General features: G+C 47.2%; 2 protein-coding genes, 1 non-coding gene and 1 pseudogene across 3 annotated transcripts; 2 read left to right on the top strand and 2 right to left on the bottom strand.

The window, feature by feature from the left end:
• Positions 1 to 973: 973 nt before the first annotated feature.
• LOC123168512 (uncharacterized) lies at positions 974 to 3,297 on the bottom strand. The gene is made up of 2 exons (XM_044586394.1): positions 2,039 to 3,297; positions 974 to 1,325 (listed from the first exon to the last, which is right to left on the bottom strand). Exons 1-2 carry the CDS (start codon positions 3,204 to 3,206, stop codon positions 1,240 to 1,242), a joined length of 1,254 nt encoding a protein of 417 aa, XP_044442329.1. The 5' UTR covers positions 3,207 to 3,297; the 3' UTR covers positions 974 to 1,239.
• Positions 3,298 to 12,024: 8,727 nt separating this feature from the next.
• On the bottom strand, positions 12,025 to 12,872 carry LOC123168513 (ubiquitin). The gene is made up of 2 exons (XM_044586395.1): positions 12,657 to 12,872; positions 12,025 to 12,565 (listed from the first exon to the last, which is right to left on the bottom strand). The coding sequence occupies exons 1-2, from the start codon at positions 12,757 to 12,759 to the stop codon at positions 12,249 to 12,251; spliced, it is 420 nt and encodes a 139-aa protein (XP_044442330.1). The 5' UTR covers positions 12,760 to 12,872; the 3' UTR covers positions 12,025 to 12,248.
• A 3,150-nt stretch (positions 12,873 to 16,022) lies between these two features.
• Positions 16,023 to 17,085, top strand: LOC123171354 (uncharacterized; annotated as a pseudogene).
• Positions 17,086 to 17,478: 393 nt separating this feature from the next.
• On the top strand, positions 17,479 to 17,551 carry TRNAF-GAA (transfer RNA phenylalanine (anticodon GAA)). The gene has a single exon. It is a non-coding gene; the product is annotated as a tRNA-Phe (tRNA).
• The last annotated feature ends 804 nt before the right edge of the window (positions 17,552 to 18,355 follow it).

Below are 18,355 nucleotides of genomic sequence, written 5' to 3'. Positions count from 1 at the left end.
TTAAATGGAATGGAACCGGGGTCTGGAGCCTTTTCTTCGCTTAAAAAAGGCTTATTCATGATAGATTGAGGGGCTGTGTGGGAGTTCATGTAATCCCATTGGATTAAGTTTGCTTCGTTTCTCGGCAGGACACATTATGATTAATGATGCATCATCCCTGACAACGTCAATAGCCTGAATTGCTTTCTGCTCCTGCATTCACACACTTGACAACGTCAATAGCCTGAATTGCTTTGCTTGATGTAAGCAGACTTTAAACGCTAATCATTTCCAGTAATATTTGCATGGGCAACTTTTTTCCAAAAACAATCTTTATGCTACAAAAAGATATCTGCGCATGTTTGGTTGGATGCCACGTCTGAATTAGCCAACTTTGATCCATCCCTTTATGCACAAGATAAATAGATGATTATAAGACTACTCAACCAGTGAAAACCAACTTCGGAAACTGCGCAAGGATGAACCAGCTTGGAAAACCGAAGACGAAAAGAAGTTCGGAGGACTGAGGAGCATCGTCGGCTTGAACACCAGTTCAGGGACTAGTGACGAAGTCATGGATTAGTGGTGCTCGGCATGTTGGTTGGTCGTCCTATGGGCTGGGCCAAGGACCCCCTAAGCCTATCAACTGGTGGGCCTCGTTCATCGTGACCAAGCAAGCCAAGAAGGAATGATCCAAAGACTTGCATGCCCCAAGGCTTTGAGATAGTCTCCGACGTATTTGCCCCTAGGAACAACCGACTTATGTGTAACCCTAGGCAACCTGGTATCTATGTAAACTGAGTTGCCAGGACCGTAGAGGATAGCTTCATTCACACACGATCTCGCGGTAGATCACTTGTACTTTGTATCTCATCCACAATCAATACAAGCAAAACAGGACATAGGATTTTATCTCTTCGATATGCCCGAACAAGGCATAGATCATTATTTTATTACAAATATAGGTATAATATACGAGTTAAATACCCTGAAAACCATTATTTTTAATAAAAAAGAGCACTGTTCATATGTTTTGAGCTGGGCCGGGCCGGGCTCAGGCTTGAGATTTTGAGGCCGGGCTTTACAAAGCCAAGCCCGGACCGGAGGATGCCCAGGTTTAGTTGGGTCCTTGCTGAACTTGTAGCATGCCAAACTTTCCAAACTTTAGACTAATCAAACTTCTTTATAAATAGATGGCTCATCTGTTTGTCTTAATGAAATACTCAAGTTCAACTTATACACACAGGCACTGCCAGCCGCTTAAATTTGCACGCTTCCTCCTTGAGTAGTATTTTCTTGGTCTCCACCGTATGTCATACTTGCATTATCAGCAGAAGTTTCGAGGGCTGCAAGCAGTGATCAATTGATAAATAGCATAAGTAGGAAGCGGAAAACCAACTCTTTGAGTGCTAATTCTATCTGAAATGCAACAAAACGTCCAAAGGCCTGCCATCTTGCTCTTACTCTTCCTCTTACTCTCCACAAATTTCAGCTATGTGGTGTCTACATGAAGAATATCATTACCTTATCCTAAAACATCATGAAGAGGCAAGTTCGAGTAAGTTTTTCACATCTAATGATTCTTTTATGCTATAACTATGTCTAAATGAAAACTCTTGCTATGATAAATGTTGCATGTAAAATGAAGTTATAATGTTCCCTTTAGATCTCGGTATTCTAAGATCTTATGATATAATATTTCCCATCAAAATTACATGTGACTTATCTACCTTAAATAGGTAAAAGGATTTTCATAAAGGTTTCATATAGAATGTATTGACAATGCATCTTAATGGCACAAACAATTCTAAATATAGTTTCATATTCTAACAGCTAATCTAAGACTTCAAGAATGATGTGGCTATGATATTCTTACATCCGAGTAGGAAGAAAAATGGATAACTAAATTTAAGTTTGTGGTGAACACTTCAAAGAACGAAAGAGGTATCCCGCGGGAACAATCTAGCAAAAATAATTGGATATTGAACTACTAAAACTTCATATATTCATGAACGGAGGGAGTAATATATAACTCAACAATTTATGGATGAGCAATTACCTGCGGTATAGTAACACGTGTAAGGATGATATTTGCGTGTAGAATAGCTTCTCCAAGGTTTACTGGACTTCATTGATACAAGTTCGACAATGAAGATGTTGCTCCCCACTCGAAAGAAGATTTGATGCCCGTCCTCGTCGTACCCCACTATAGCTTGCTTCATCCTTATACCACTCCCACATCCTAGCTGAAGATTAATAGGCTTCCGCGGCACCCATGTAGTTCCACCACGAGAATTGATTTTGTTGTTGACATTCTTCATGTCCCACACTTGAAAGGTAGGGTATGACAATAAAGCAATGCCAACACCGCCATCCTTTGAGCGGATAATATGGCTTGTATCGTAGCAATCTTTTGCAACAGGAAGTTTCCGAATCACACGTAGGCTCTTCATGCCCATATCAAACTTTATTATACTGCCAGGAATATACCAGTAAAGGGCGTTACCTGCAAAGATGCTATGGTGACCAGCAATGTAGTTGTCACATGGTTGCACCACGGAGACATTGTTGCCCCACGAGCCAGTCTTTGACGAGTAAATACATGCCTGGACTAGCGCTAGCACGTCGTGCTTTATGTAGACCGTACTGGCGCCTACCAAAACGATTTTAAAGGGGCTTGAGCGGCACGCGCCATGCATGTGTCGTGCATTGTCGGCCGTGCCCGTGCAGAGCACCGCACCATTGATATTAGCAACCACGTCATTCTGACGGAACTCCCAAGGAACTGCTATGTGGTGCTGGTCGCCGGTAACGGGGTCGTACACAATGGCCTTCCCCTCAGTGTGGTTCATGATGAGGACGCGTCCATGGCGGCACCCAAGCAGATCCCACGAGCCGTAGCCTCGCAGGGAGAAGCGCTCTGAAGGAATAACAGGAGGGTCGACAACAGAGCGGAAGAGAGCTTTTCCGTGCTGCTGCGTGAAGACGCCGAGGAGCGAGGGTTGCCGGTGGCGCGCACGGAACCGGCGTAGGAAACCGGGGTCGGAGACGAGGGTTCGCCACTGCTTGCACACGTGAGACGCGCGCAGGAGCGAGGGTTTCAGAGGGCCGAGGCGGAGGAAGATCTCCGCGAGGACGTCGTCGCTGTGGAGTGGGAAGGCAGGCCCCGCCGGCGGCATGGTGCTGCGTTGCTGGCGGCGTGTGGTCTCATCGCCATGCTCGGTCATCACGATTGACACACAGCACGTTGGCGGCTTGGTGCGCCGGCGCTGGCGGCCCGTCGTCTCCTCTCAATGCTTGCTCAGGGTGTGGATCCGATCAGGGAATTGCAATGGATCACGGGCAGAAGAAGATATCAACAAGGAAAGGATAGACATTTTCTAGAAAAAAAGGAAGGACAGGGCAACTGGTTGGGCCGCTTGGGCCGTAGAATTTGATCCAGCAAAATTAAACGCTTCCTTATCAATCGATTATCTACTCTTCTGATTCTCAAAATGAAAAAAGATTATCTACTCTTCGTTTGCACCGCTAAAAAAAAGCTACTCTTCTTTTGCTCAAAAACAAAAAGATTATCTACTTCTCTAATGGCGATCCTATTTGGCGCGTAGGTTACGCACGAGAGACCTAGCGCGCACACTCCAGCACCACATAGTGTGACCGATCGAGAGCGTGGGCCGCCCATTTTAGTGCTTATTCCGAACGGGGTTATCGTTTCTTTGTTTTTTCTGGTTTTATTTCCTTTCCTTTTCCCTTTTATTTTTATTTTTTGTTTCTTTTTTTCCTTTTTCCTATTATTTTCTTTCTTTTTTCACTTTCAATTTTTCCTGATCATATTTTATTTTATGAACAATGTTTGACATTGTGAACATTTTTTTAAAATCATGAACATTTTTTTCAAAATTTCAAACGTTTATTAAATCATGAAAAATTATTGAATTCATGATTTTTAGAAAAATCACCAACATTTTTGAAACACGTCCACATTTTTGAAGCTGCAGACAATTTTTGAATTTTTTTTGAAATTCATGAACATTTTTTAAATGCATTAATATTTTTTGAATTCATGAACTGTTTTTAATCAGCTAATATTATTTTGAAACAAAGATTTTTTGTTCTGAATTTGTGGGAACAATATTTGAAATCTGTGAACAATTTTTGGTTTTTGTGAACATTTAAAAAAATCATGAACATTGCTGTAATTCTTGAATTTTTGTTCAAATTTCATGAACAGTTTGGAATACTCAAACTTTTTTGAATATGTGAACATTTTTTAGTGCATGAAAAAATTATGATTTCTCGAACATTTTTCAAATCATGAATTTTTTTCTGGATTCACGATCATTTTATGATTTTTTTTAGAGGATACATTAGTACTACTTGTTTCATGTTGACCCCGGCGACCTGTTATCATACTAGGATCCTAGCATCGCCTATTCGCACCATGCAGAACACGACCAACTGGTTCTGCTCAGGCGGCTGGTTCCAGGCTGTCGGCGGTGAGAAAGAGATTGTGGTGGCTCTCGCGGGTAGTCGGCACAGCGGCTTCGCGGGAGGTGTGCCGGCTAGCGGAGGCATGGTGCGTGGGGGTGTGGTGTTGGGCGGTGCTCCAGGCGAAAGCTTGCCGGCTTCTTGCCGGCCGACGGCGGCGGCGTCCGCGGGCGCTGTGCACCTTCTTGGAGGCGTCATTGTGGAGTTCACCCCCTGCACACTCTCGGATTCAGTTCTTCGGGTGAAAGCCTATCGCCCGGTCGGGTCAAGCGACGACGTCGGCATCGTCGCTTCCCTCTTTGGGGCGTCGTCTGGAAGACCTTTGGATCTCGTTCGTGCTCTCCATGTGCTAGACGCTCATGACGTTGCGGTTGGCTAGTGCCCAACTAGCAATGTGGTGGTGTGGCGTCTAGTTTGGCAACGATGATGATGGCCAGCGATGCAGGGTCACGGCAGGGCTTCAGTTGTCGGTTCATCCTCGACGTGCTCGATAGGTCTCTTCTATGTCTCGCCATGCCGTTGCGGATTCGGAGCTGCCCTGGAGTGCTAGGTGGTGACGATGACAAGTGGCTGGTGGTCTTCGAGGAGGTGTTGGTTGGCGCCAACTCTGCCCATTTCTCCTGTTTTTTGGTGGTCTTCTCAGTCAGAGCTATCTAACGCCTGCACCGGCGGTCGACTATTTGGCCGGCATGGGTTCCGGCATTTGTGGGACGAGGGCTTCGTTGGCGGAAGTCGATGGTGAAGACAGAGTTGCTGGCTCGTGGAGGAGTGATGACGATGACGCTTGGTGACGACCTTGACTTTGTGGTTCTTCTCTGCGGCGTTTGTGTATCTCTGTGTGGGTGGCCAGGTCGGCCGGGTTGCCCTGTGTGGGCTGTTGTAACGATTTTAGCCCGGTTTTCCGTTAATTAGCCGGGTAACCCTCTTCTTTTTTAATGAAATTGAGATCCCTAGGGGCAGATTTTGGAAGAAAAAAAAGGGTGCATGTTGAAATATGAGATGGGCCTAGAGCCCATATGACAATTTCAGATTTAATCTCTAAGGGCCCATGTAGGTGGCATGACAAGGTGGTGGGAAGTTTAGTCCCACCCCGGAAGTGGAAGGAGAGTTGGAGTGATTTACAAGGGATTCTCTCCCTCATGCTATTGGAGCTTGAGAAGAAAAGAAGCCCTCGCGCACTCCTCCTCCTCCGCTCGCCTCGCCACGCCTCGTCACGGCGTGCCGCGGGTTGCGGGATCGAGCCGAGCTCACTCCTATGCGCTTCTTTTTGCCGGTCAGGAACGGAGAGCCTTTGACAGGTAGGGCCATGATCTGAGACGTCGGATCATGGGCTACCGACTTGGACGTGGGTTCAGCCCACGTCTCTCCACGCGCGGCCGCACATATATATGTGGGGCGCTGCCAACCCTAGCCGCCGCGAAAATAGAACGCATCTCCATCTCCGCCTCCACGCCCACGTTGTTCCTTTGCTGCTACTGCCGCCGGCGACTCCGTCCCGTTCACCGCGTACACGGTTGACAGGAGAGCAGGCCTCCGAAACCCCGCCTCTCCGGATCCTGTACGGGAGAGGGGCGATTAGGTTTTTGGTAGCGACTACGCGACTGCTCGCTTCTGTTCATCTACGTACGCATCACCTTCGTCATCACCATGTCGACCGACGCCGACCGTGCCGCCGCTGAGAAGGCCGAGGCCGACAAGAAGGCCGCTGAGGATGCCGCGGCTGCTGCCACCGCCACTGCTGCCACCGCCACCGCCGTTTACGGAGACGTACTTTAAGCGTTGGCAGACTAAAACCACCTTATGGCTCACGGCCATGAACGTGTTCTGGGTCGCCGGTGTGACTCCCACAGGAACGATCGCTCCTGAACAGAAGAAGGTGTTTAAGGAGGCCACTGTCGTGTTCCTCGGGGCAGTTCTGAGCGTGATTGGAGATAAGCTGGTTGACGCATATTTGCATATGCGGTCTGCCAAAGACTTGTGGGAGGCGGTCGAATCTAAGTTCGGGGCAGCCGATGCAGGGAGCGAGATGTATATTATAGAGCAGTTCCATGATTACAAGATGGTTGAAAACCGTCCTGTGTTGGAGCAGGTTCATGAGATAATATGCATTGTTAAGGAGCTTGAGCTTCTTAAGTGCGAGTTACCGGGCAAGTTTGTCGCGGGCTGCATAATCGCTAAGCTCCCCAATTTCTGGAGGAACTTTGGCACCACTCTGAAACATCAGAGGCGTGAATTCTCTGTGGAGGATGTCATTGGCCATCTGAGTGTTGAGCGGAATTCAAGGGCAAAGGACTCGCACGGAAAAGGGGTCGAAGGAACTTCTGTGGCCAATATGGTGCATCAGAAGAACTCCAATTCCCACAAGCCCAAGGGAAAGAACGGTGTCCAACAGAGTGCCGACTTTAAGAAGAAGGGTAAGAAGACCTTCAAGAAGAACAAGAAGGATGAGGGCTGCTTTACTTGTGGTTCGGTTGAACATTGGGCCAACAAGTGCCCAAACAAGTACAAGAAGCCAGGGTAGGACTCCAAGTCTGTCAATATGATTGTGAGCAACAATGAGAGTAGTGCATCTGGGTACGGTAATTTATTTGCTGTATTTTCAATTTGTCCGTCCACCGATTGGTGGGTCGACACAGGTGCAGGTGTTCATGTGTGTGCTGACATTTCATTGTTTTCTTCTTACCAGGCCACAGGTCACGGGTCCGTACTGATGGGGAATGGTGTGAGTGCTTCTGTTCTTGGTGTTGGCACGGTCGATCTGAAGTTTACTTCGGGAAGGATCGTGCAACTGAAGAACGTGCAGCATGTCCCCGCCATCAAGAAGAACCTCGTTAGTGGCTCCCTTCTATGTAGAGAAGGGTTTAAGTTGGTATTCGAGTCTAATAAATTAGTTGTTACGAAATATGGACTATTTGTTGAAAAGGGTTATGAATGCGGAGGCATGTTCCGCCTTTCTCTTGCAGATCTATGTAATAAAGTCGTGAACAATATTCATTTGAGTGTTAATGAATCTGAAGTCTGGCATTCACGTCTTTGTCACATTAGTTTTGGCGTTATGACGCGGCTAGCAAAATCGAATTTAATCCCGAGTTTCACTTTAGCCAAAGGTTCTAAGTGCCATTCGTGTGTGCAATCTAAGCAACCTCGCAAGCCTCACAAGGCAGCAGAGGAGAGACACTTGGCACCACTAGAACTCATACATTCTGATCTCTGTGAGATGAATGGTGTGTTGACTAAAGGTGAAAAGAAATATTTCATGACTTTGATAGATGATTCCACTAGATATTGCTATGTGTATCTATTAAATACTAAAGATGAGGCTCTACACTACTTCAAAATCTATAAGGCAGAAGTTGAGAATCAACTTGAAAAGAAAATTAAACGAGTCCGGTCAGATCGTGGTGGAGAGTACTTCTCGAAAGAGTTTGATGCCTTTTCTGCGGAACACGGCATTATTCACGAGAGGACGCCTCCCTACTCACCCCAGTCAAACGGGGTTGCCGAGCGGAAAAACCGTACTCTAACTGATTTGGTTAACGCCATGTTAGATACATCGGGTTTATCCAAGGCATGGTGGGGGAGGCTATAATGACATCATGTCATGTCCTGAATAAAGTTCCAACAAAGGATAACGAGATCACTCCTTATGAGAAGTGTACCAAGAGAAGGACAACACTCTTGTACTTACGTACTTGGGGCTGCTTGGCGAAAGTTAATGTGTCGATCCCCAAAAAGCGTAAGCTTGGACCAAAGACTGTGGACTGTGTTAATTTGGGCTACGCTATGAATAGTGTTGGCTATAGGTTTCTAGTAGTGAAATCTGAGGTACCTGACATGAAGGTCGGTACAATTATGGAGTCTAAGGATGCTACATTCTTTGAGGACATTTTCCCCATGAGAGATGTACAAAGCACTTCTAGACAGGAATCTGAGGAGACTCCTGAACCTGCCATTCCGATGGAATATTATAAACAAACACATGATGAAAATCCTGAGGAGGATAATGAGGAAACCCTTGGTAGGGGCAAGAGACAAAGGGCTGTAAAGACCTTTGGTGATGATTTCTTCATATACCTCGTGGAGGATAATCCCACTTCTATTTCAGAAGCATATGCATCTCCAGAAGCTGACTACTGGAAGGATGCGGTCCGTAGCGAGATGGATTCCATCATGGCTAACGGGACTTGGGAGCTTACTGAACGTCCTTATGGTTGCAAACCATTGGGATGCAATTGGGTGTTCAAGAAGAAGCTTAGGCCCGACGGTACGATAGAAAAGTACAAGGCTAGGCTTGTGGCCAAGGGCTACGCCCAGAAAGAAGAAGAAGATTTGTTCGACACTTATTCACCTGTGGCCAGACTGACCACCATTCGAGTATTACTCTCATTGGCGGCCTCGCATGGTCTTCTCATTCATCAGATGGATGTTAAGACGGGTTTCCTGAACGGAGAGCTAAAGGAGGAAATCTATATGCAACAGCCTGATGGCTTTGTGATAGATGGTCAGGAAGGAAAGGTGTGTAAGTTGGTGAAATCTTTGTATGGCCTGAGACAAGCGCCAAAGCAATGGCATGACAAGTTTAATGAAACGTTGACATCTGTTGGCTTTGTTGTTAATGAGGCCGACAAATGTGTATACTATCGCTATGGTGGGGGCGAAGGAGTTATATTGTGTTTGTATGTTGATGACATACTAATATTTGGGACTAATCTCAAGTTGATCGAGGAGGTTAAGACTTTCCTATCTCAGAACTTTGAGATGAAGGACCTTGGAGTGGCTGATGTTATCTTGAACATCAAGCTATTGAGAGATGATGAGGGTGGGATTACACTTCTGCAATCCCATTATGTCGAGAAGGTGTTGAGTCGCTTTGAATATTCGGACTGCAAACCATCTCAAACACCATATGATTCTAGTGTGCTGATTCGAAAGTCTAAAGGCACAGCTATAGATCAATTGAGGTACTCTCAGATTGTTGGTTCACTCCAGTATCTAGCGAGCGCAACGAGGCCTGACATCGCATTTGCTATTAGCAAACTGAGCCGATTTGTTTCCAAATCGGGTGATGTACATTGGCGTGCTCTTGAGAGAGTTATGCGCTATCTGAAAGGTACTATGAACTATGGACTTCACTATACCGGATACCCGTCGGTACTTGAAGGGTATAGTGATGCGAATTGGATCTCTGATGCTGATGAGATGAAGGCCACAACTGGGTATATGTTTACTCTTGGAGGTGGTGTTGTTTCCTGGAAGTCTTGAAAGCAAACAATCTTAACAAGATCGACAATGGAAGCAGAATTAACAGCATTAGACACATCGGGTGGCGAAGCAGAATGGCTTCGGGATCTGTTGATGGACTTGCCAGTGGTTGAGAAGCCGGTTCCGGCCATCCTTATGAACTGTGACAATCAAACAGTTATTGTCAAGGTGAAGAGTTCAAAGGACAACATGAAGTCCAACAAACACATAAGAATGAGATTGAAAGCTGTCAGAAAATTGAGAAACTCCGGAGTGATAGCGTTGGATTATATCCAAACAGCTAAGAATCTGGCAGATCCCTTCACTAAAGGGCTATCACGTGTTGTGATAGATAGCGCATCAAGGGAGATGGGTATGAGACCCACATGAGTTGCCATGGTAGTAACCCAACCTATGTGATCGGAGATCCCGTGAAGTAGGACCTGGGAAAACAAGCCAGCGGTGAACTGAGGAGAGTAACTTTACTAACCCACTCCGTTGGAGATGCAATACTCTCGGAAACTGTATGGAAGGATGACTACTGTCTTAATGTGTTCCAAGGCTTATATGTATAAGCAAAATGCTATCCTACAGAGCGATCTTTGGAGGAACACATCTATATGAGCCCGACTGCTGGTCACAGTCTATGAGATTGGAGTGATCTCTAGCAAGCTCGTGAACAGGCCAGGAGTGTGACTAATATGCTCCACCCGAGGGGTCGGCCTTGGGTAGCCTCGTATCAGTGAGACTTGTGGTGAAACTTCTTGACGCCAAACTGACAATTTAAGGCATAGTCCATTGTTCCGTTGTGAAGGAGTGTAACTACTTGGTCTAGGCGGAGCTCAACCTTAATCGGTCTCCACTGAGATGTTGGTATATCAAAACAACGTTTGGAACAAAGAACAAGTGGGCCCCTGAGATCTGGTGGGGGATTGTTGAAATATGAGATGGGCCTAGAGCCCATATGACAATTTCAGATTTAATCTCTAAGGGCCCATGTAGGTGGCATGACAAGGTGGTGAGAAGTTTAGTCCCACCCCAGAAGTGGAAGGAAAGTTGGAGTGGTTTATAAGGGATTCTCTCCCTCATGCTATTGGAGCTTGAGAAGAAAAGAAGCCCTCGCGCACTCCTCCTCCTCCGCTCGCCTCGTCACGACGCGCTGCGGGTTGCGGGATTGAGCCAAGCTCACTCCTATGCGCTTCTTTTTGCCGGTCAGGAACGGAGAGTCTTTGACAGGTAGGGCCACGATCTGAGACGTCGGATCATGGGCTACCGACTTGGACGTGGGTTCAGCCCACGTCTCTCCACGCGCGGCCGCACATATATATGTGGGGCGCTGCCAACCCTAGCCGCCGCGAAAACAGAACGCATCTCCATCTCCGCCTCCACGCCCACGTTGTTCCTCTGCTGCTGCTGCCGCCGGCGACTCCGTCCCGTTCACCGCGTACACGGTTGACGGGAGAGCAGGCCTCCGAAACCCCGCCTCTCCGGATCCTGTACGGGAGAGGGGAGATTAGGTTTTTGGGTAGCGACTACGCGACTGCTCGCTTCTGTTCATCTACGTCCGCATCACCTTCGTCATCACCATGTCGACCGACGCGGACCGTGCCGCCGCTGAGAAGGCTGAGGTCGACAAGAAGGCTGCTGAGGATGTCGCGGCTGCTGCCACCGCCACCGCTGCCGCGTGGCCGATTGGAGGGTATACATCGTTTATCCCTCTCGTGTTTTTTCTGTTGTAGCAGTACTAGCAATATACGTAGATGTTTCTACTATGTGCGTAGTACAGCATGCTCTGTTAGATTGTAATCTTTTTTTTGCGGGGCTGTTAGATTGTAATCAGTGTGTTATCAATGCTGTCCATGTCATGCTTATGATTCATTCATGGATTAATTTAATCGAAAAACTGCCTATTTTCTCATCAGTGCAAGCACCGCTGGGACAGCAGCGCGAGCACAAGTAAGATGAAACCAGAAAGTTTACGAGCGCTTCTTGCTAAGATGACCACTGAGACAACACAAGGCAAACAATACACGATGCCGTTCAGGTGTTTAACCAATCCAGCATGCTCCCGTGATCTGCAAAACATCACCCATACACGATGCTTTGCTTCGAGTCAAGTTTGGTTTGTTTTTTTGCCATTGGCCTGCCCATGGACAAAACGTTCAAGCACAAGAAGAAGGTGTGCTTATATGATTTGTTCCTTTGCGTCATTTTTACTGTCGTTCAAGAGATTACGGTTGTGGTTGTGGCGTTCAGAAAATAATTATGTTGGCTAATGAACGAAAAACAGACAAACAAAATCTGGGCACAGAGATGTGTAGTCATTAGACATCCATAATAACTCGCAGTAATGGTTCGATACACGCATCCGATCGACGCGGACTAGTTCGCATGGCTTAATAAAAGTTAAAACCTAGTAAGACTTAAGACTATCTTGGTAAAATACTACTGTACTACTATATAACACGAAATCAAATCTATCATATTGGACGGCGGTGGATATATATAGGCCTTGTGCTGCTGCTTCTTCTTCTTCTTCTTCACATGATATGCTTGTCGAGGAACCTCTTCTTGGCCCTGATCTCGTTGCTGTGGCCGCACTTCTTCTTGCGGCAGTTGGTGGTGCCGCGGGGGAGGCGCGCGTAGCACTTGCGGCAGATCATCTTCTTCTCCTTGTACTTGAGGGCGAGCTGCAGGAGGCTGGGGTCCATGATGATGTACTGGCCGCGGCTGCCGCCCCGCAGGCGGAGAACCAGGTGCAGCGTCGACTCCTTCTGGATGTTGTAGTCGGCCAGAGTGCGCCCGTCCTCCAGCTGCTTCCCGGCGAAGATCAACCGCTGCTGATCCGGAGGGATGCCTGCAATCGATAAGCAACAGTAGGTTCAGCATGGTCGATAGATGCTAGTGGCCGGCCACCGGCGATGAGATTGATCGATGGTGGTACATACCTTCCTTGTCCTGGATCTTGGCCTTGACATTGTCGATAGTGTCGCTGCTCTCGACCTCGAGCGTGATCGTCTTCCCGGTCAGGGTCTTGACGAAGATCTGCATCTTTGCTTGTTGGCCGATGGATCAACTGCTCCCTGGCTTGCTCGTTCTCGTGGTCGTGTCTCCTCTAGCCGGCCTATATTTATAGCGAACCAGAGACGCGGCCGCTACGAAATTATAGAACCCAGCATGGATAGGAGTTCTTTTCTTTGACGATTCTCAGCCGACGATGGAGTAGACGCGGCCGCTACGAAAAGAAAGTAACCCTTCCACCACCGTCGTGATCTCTCTCGTCTCCCGTGGGGGAAAAGGAAAACCACCGAGCCTTAATTGCCATCGGTTAGTTCTGGGCCGTAGTATCAATGAGTCTTATTTTGGAATCCTGAGATGGCCCAGTAGCTAGAAAGTGTGACAGTGGCACTGAAACGTTTTAATCGCATGTAGTAGGAAGCTAAGTTGAAACACAACACCAAACCAAGCAATAGGAAACCTAAATACCATGACAACGTCCGCAGGAGAGGGGAGCGGAGCAAAGCGTCACCGCTGTTGAGTTCAGAACGGACAAGGGTCTTCACCCGAAAACCCGACACGGAGAGGAGAACCACAATGACGTCCTCAAGAGGAGAGCCGCGCCCGTTCGTGTCCCCACCACTGGCGCCAAAGTGCGGAACATTGTCAGGGAGGAATCGATGGCAACTGTGACGAACACCTACCTCCAGATCCAGATCTGGGCGGCGCCACTCCATGTCAATGACAAAGAACAAGACCAGGCAACCCACCGCTACACCCCTCGCCGCCCACACGACCAAAAGGCATAGCCACCGCCGCCGCCATGATGCCTGCCGGAGAGCCAAAACCATGCAAACTGCCATCTGGGCCTGCACACCGGCATCCATGTCTCGAGACACCGTCAACCGCACACATCACAACACACCAACCCTGGCAGGAAGAGCAGAAGTCACCTCCTTCCATTCCTAGCCGACATCAGCCACCGAGTCAGGGTCCATGCTTCCATTGTAGGAACCATCAACCCCTGTGTCCCGAACCGTCTAGGTGGACCGGGCGGACATGACCCCATGGATGCCGATGTTCGCCACCCAGCAAGCCCTGACCATAACCCACTGTCCTTGGCCCACACAAGCTCACAGGACACCTCATCTGTGGCCATAGGCGCCAATCCATCGGACGACACACACTACGACTGCAGCACCGGCACGAGGCCACTACACTCGGGAAAGACCTCCGCCTCGCCACCACGGGTCGTGCCCCATGCCTCCACCCCATGGGCCTTAGCCACCACCCTTGCCGCCTGCCAATGACTAGGCAACATATCTAGTGGATTTGGCCGAAGCCTGGAAAACACACCACCACGAGGGGGACCACAACAGACTATGGCTGCCGAAACTAGCCACAACCAGTGGTCATCCAATCCCCGTCAATGCTGCGAACCATGCCGCCTGCACTCATGAGGCGCCAGATCTGAGCCGCTCCCAGTCCTTCTGCCGTCGTAGGCACGTCGCATACCCCCGCCTCCCACGAGCCTTCACACCACCGCCATCAACCCGCGGCCAGCTATTTCTGATGTGTGGCCCCGTCCTATGCATGCATCGTGCCGCAACTTGACTCCGTCGAACCTTGCCAACCTACACCAAGCAGGGGAAGAGGGAACACCACGCCGCCATTGACATTGGCGAGCAAAGCCCAACCAGCATGCCAAGGCAACAGTGAGGGGAGGAGGGGAGAGGAGGGCCTGAGCCCGTCGCCAAGGTTTCCCTCGGTCACTCAAGGGAGTGACGACACGGGAGGGGGGAGGATCACATACAGCTAGGGCTGGAAAAAAAGCTCGAAGTTCGCGAGTTAAATGAGTAGCTCGTGACTCGGCTCGAATCGACTTGAACTCGAAGAGTAACGAGTCGAGCCGAGCTTTAGTTTAAGATCGTTTATAAACCAAGTTAAACGAGCCGATCTCACGATTACTCGTGTAACTCGTTAGGCTCGGTACAAGAGATCAGCCAAGCACCCTGCATCACAGACGCACAACACAAGGCCCAGCCGCCCAAGGCACCTTACAAATATGATAAAAATGATTACTTGCGAATGTAAAATGTGCATATTAAACATGTACAATGTTCACAAACAATGTTCGTTTTTATCATATTTGTAAGGTTTTATGTTCATATCCTTAACGAGCTAAACAAGCCAGCTCGCGAGTTATACGAGTCAAACCAATCTTGAATTTGAGCTCGTTATAGTAACGAGTCGAGTTGAGCTAGCTCGTTAACGAAACGAGCTTTAGCGAGTCGAGCCGAGTTGGCTCGACTCGGCTCGAATTCCAGCCCTACACCTCGCAATCCGGAACCTTAACATACAGACTGTTCATTGCCTGAAAAAGCAAATGGTGATCGATACTGCTCACCAGACAGAACCAAGAAAACTCAAAGCCCCAGTGGCGAAGCCACACTTGACCTGTGAGGTCAATTGACTACACAGATTTCTGTAAATACATCATACAACAAGTAGAAATCAGGCAACAAAATCTTATAAATACATACTACATTTGACTACACAACACCCAATTGACTACACATGATATGATTCCTGGCACCGCCACTGCACAGCCCTAAGTTATATCCGGTGGAAACAACATCAACCTTGAACGACAAGGGATTCACATCATAAAAAGAGGGACTTTGTGAAATCTCAGTCGACTGCGACTTGATTATGTCTCAGTCGATGCTATATTCGCGAGATCTTACGTTGAGATCCATACAAAGTTTTCTTTTTCTTTTTTGTTTTTTCTTGTATGTTATGCCACTTGACTAAGACTTGGATCTCAATCGTTCTAATGCAAAAAAAGGGATAAGTCTCAGTCAACTTAGACCTAGCCACACCCCATGAAAAATGTAGCAAAAGCATTCTCGAAGAAAGCATATATCAGGCAGGTTCGCCCAAATAAGAATGTTGAGAGAAACCAATTTGATTTTTATTTCTGAATATGCTTGGAGGCTACACAGAAGTAGACCATAGCTGGAAAGGCTACATGGATTTGATAGCATGCAAAAAGGGGAAATAAGCCTTGGCTCTCAGTGCATATGCACTCGATATGCCAAAAAAAAAACTAGATATTGAGGAAATGGTCCAAAAAATCTTACAATTTTAGGAAACAAACTCGACCTTTTGTCGTACTCGTGTAAAAAAGTTCGCCAAAGAAAATTATATATTGTCGACTTCTTTTTAGAGGAACAAACTCCCTAACTACCAAATGATCCTTAATCTCATAAGCTAGATGACCATAGGCCGACCTAGAAAGAGTATCACTCGAGAGGATGGCCAAAGCATTTGAAGAATCTGATTGTACAATCACAGGCCTATCCGAGTGTTGAATGGCCAGTGCCATACCTTGCATAAGAGCATGAATTTCCGCTTCCAGGGCATCATTACAGTGGAAGATATATCTGTATGCCGCAAATATCAACGAACCATTCTCCCTGCACAATACCATGCCAGCCGCAGCGCGACCATCTTGACTTAAAAACTATATATTGTCGACTTTTGGGCAAGACAAACAAAAATTCGAGGACAAAAAGTGCGAATAGTAGTACTGACTACTTTTTCCGGCCATGATACCATCAAAGTCACTCCTTGGCGATTTTTTTACATGAGTATAGCACTTGTTCATGTTTGTTGCCACAAAAAATCATGATTTTTTGACTTCTTTGCAAAAACTATATTTAGAAAGAAAAACGGTTGCATATACACCCAGTTTAAAACGTCCGCCTCCGAAAAAGGAAAATACCGTTTTTTGACAACCTTGCCACATCCTGCGGAGATCTCCCACGGTCCCACCCCGCCCACCGGGAGCTCAAGCTGAAGCTGATGGCCACCGGCGCCGCGGAGTTCCAGTGCAACGTCTGCAAGGAGCTAGGCGCCGGGGACCGGTACACGAGCCGACCCTGTGACTTGGACCTCCACAACGACCGTGTCATCGGAGAGGCCACGCTGGTGCACCCATTGTTCAAGGGCAGCAGGGAATTCCAGCTCTGCCACGAGCACCCGGCTGCCAATAAGGGCTTGGAAAGGAGGCGTCTGACGATGGTGATCCCTCGGGATGAGCTCACGCCCGAGCTTCGGAAGGAGGCGTCTCAACGGTGCAAGGGCTGCCAGGAAAGAGGCCGGGAAGGAGCTGCTTCTACCGTTCTACCTGCAAGACCGTACGTACCTGACGTCGCCTGTGTCCAAGAGATTACTCGCCGGAGCTGTGGCACCGGCGGCTCTTGTACTGATGCATTCGCTTCTGTTAAGAAAGCGGTGCTGCAGATCGTCTACAGCCCAAAGACGGACGAAAGTGAGTTGAGCTCTCCATTCTCGGGCTGTGTTCTTGGAGGTTAGGTTAGTGTTGCAAAGCCTTTCCCCCAGAAGAAAATTTGGAGGCTAATTGAACAATTTCCTATGAGCCGTAGTATGTACTGCCTAACTAAACTGCGCTTGTTCTGGACTTTTACGAGTGTTCCACAGATCATAGATTTCCTTGTTCCACGTAAAAAGAAAGAACATTTTTTTTTTGGGCGGGTAAAATGAAAGAACATTATTAAGTACGCATACAAAACATGCCGAGAAGTCTATGCTACGGTTCCAAGAGATGCGTAATCCTGATGTACATTCACTGATCGCTGCTACGTGGAGATTCTGGGGCTTGCATGAGTAACAAAATTTGAAGAGCCAAGTAAATATGAAGTAGGTCCGCCGTATTTAAATAAGTAAACCTAGAAAAATACTCAACAAGCGGGGATAGCTCAGTTGGGAGAGCGTCAGACTGAAGATCTGAAGGTCGCGTGTTCGATCCACGCTCACCGCATTCTCCATTTTTTCTGCCTCCCTTATCTCGTTATCTCACCGCATTCTCCATTTTTTCTGCCTCCCTTATCTCGTTATCTTCATTGTGAAGAATAAATAAAGATAGGTTTTCCAAAAATTTATTTGACTTTTGAAAATATCTTTGTTTCAGGATTTACTCGGCCAATGCTTTAAAACACTTAAACAAGAGTTGGTCACAAGTTCTGTTAGAGTGCCATGTTTTGTTTCCATGGTCACATTTGGGTTTTTAATCTTCTTTTCACATTGTTTGCTGGATTTTCGAATATAGTTGGAAAAATTATTCACATGTCTCAACAATTCAACCATTCGCTACCGTTTTGTGTTAGGTTTGATTCAGCATACATCACAAAATATTGTCAAATTTTAAGTCGGCAAGATGGTTTAACTTCAACATGATATTGGTGCAACTTGGTGTCAGCTTGAGGAGATACCAAGTAGGATGCATGCTTTGCAAAATTAGGTGAAATACACTAACCTCAGTACCCCCCCCCCCCCCCCCCTAACACACACAATAGATATTTTTTTCATTTTATTCACTTAAGTTCAAACAATACTTCCAAACACCTCAATCGTCATTAAACATGAGAGTCGTTACAGTTTGGACTCAAGATACATCACAAGTTTTTAGAATGTCAAAGTAAATATTCCTTGTTTTGACCACTGAAAAAAATAGCGCGCTATAACGCCGCTAATAGCACGCTATAGCGTGTAGAGAATTGTCTCGCTAAATCCTTCAATGTACAATGTCTCGCTAATAGCACGTTATAGCGTGCTATAGCACGCA

Source organism: Triticum aestivum, chromosome 7D, assembly GCF_018294505.1.
Source record: "Triticum aestivum cultivar Chinese Spring chromosome 7D, IWGSC CS RefSeq v2.1, whole genome shotgun sequence".
In the NCBI taxonomy this organism is placed as follows: Eukaryota; Viridiplantae; Streptophyta; class Magnoliopsida; order Poales; family Poaceae; genus Triticum; species Triticum aestivum.
The sequence above is the reverse complement of the archived record's forward strand: the minus strand, read 5'-3'. Positions and strand labels throughout refer to the sequence as shown.

Bases quoted from the DNA above. Each gene is read 5' to 3' on its own strand.
- LOC123168512 (XM_044586394.1), bottom strand. From the start codon at position 3,206: ATGACCGAGCATGGCGATGAGACCACACGCCGCCAGCAACGCAGCACC. The intron at 1,326-2,038 runs GTAATTGCTCAT...CACTGCTTGCAG, and splicing joins CACGTGTTACTATACCGCAG to CCCTCGAAACTTCTGCTGAT.
- LOC123168513 (XM_044586395.1), bottom strand. From the start codon at position 12,759: ATGCAGATCTTCGTCAAGACCCTGACCGGGAAGACGATCACGCTCGAG. The intron at 12,566-12,656 runs GTATGTACCACC...TATCGATTGCAG, and splicing joins CAAGATCCAGGACAAGGAAG to GCATCCCTCCGGATCAGCAG.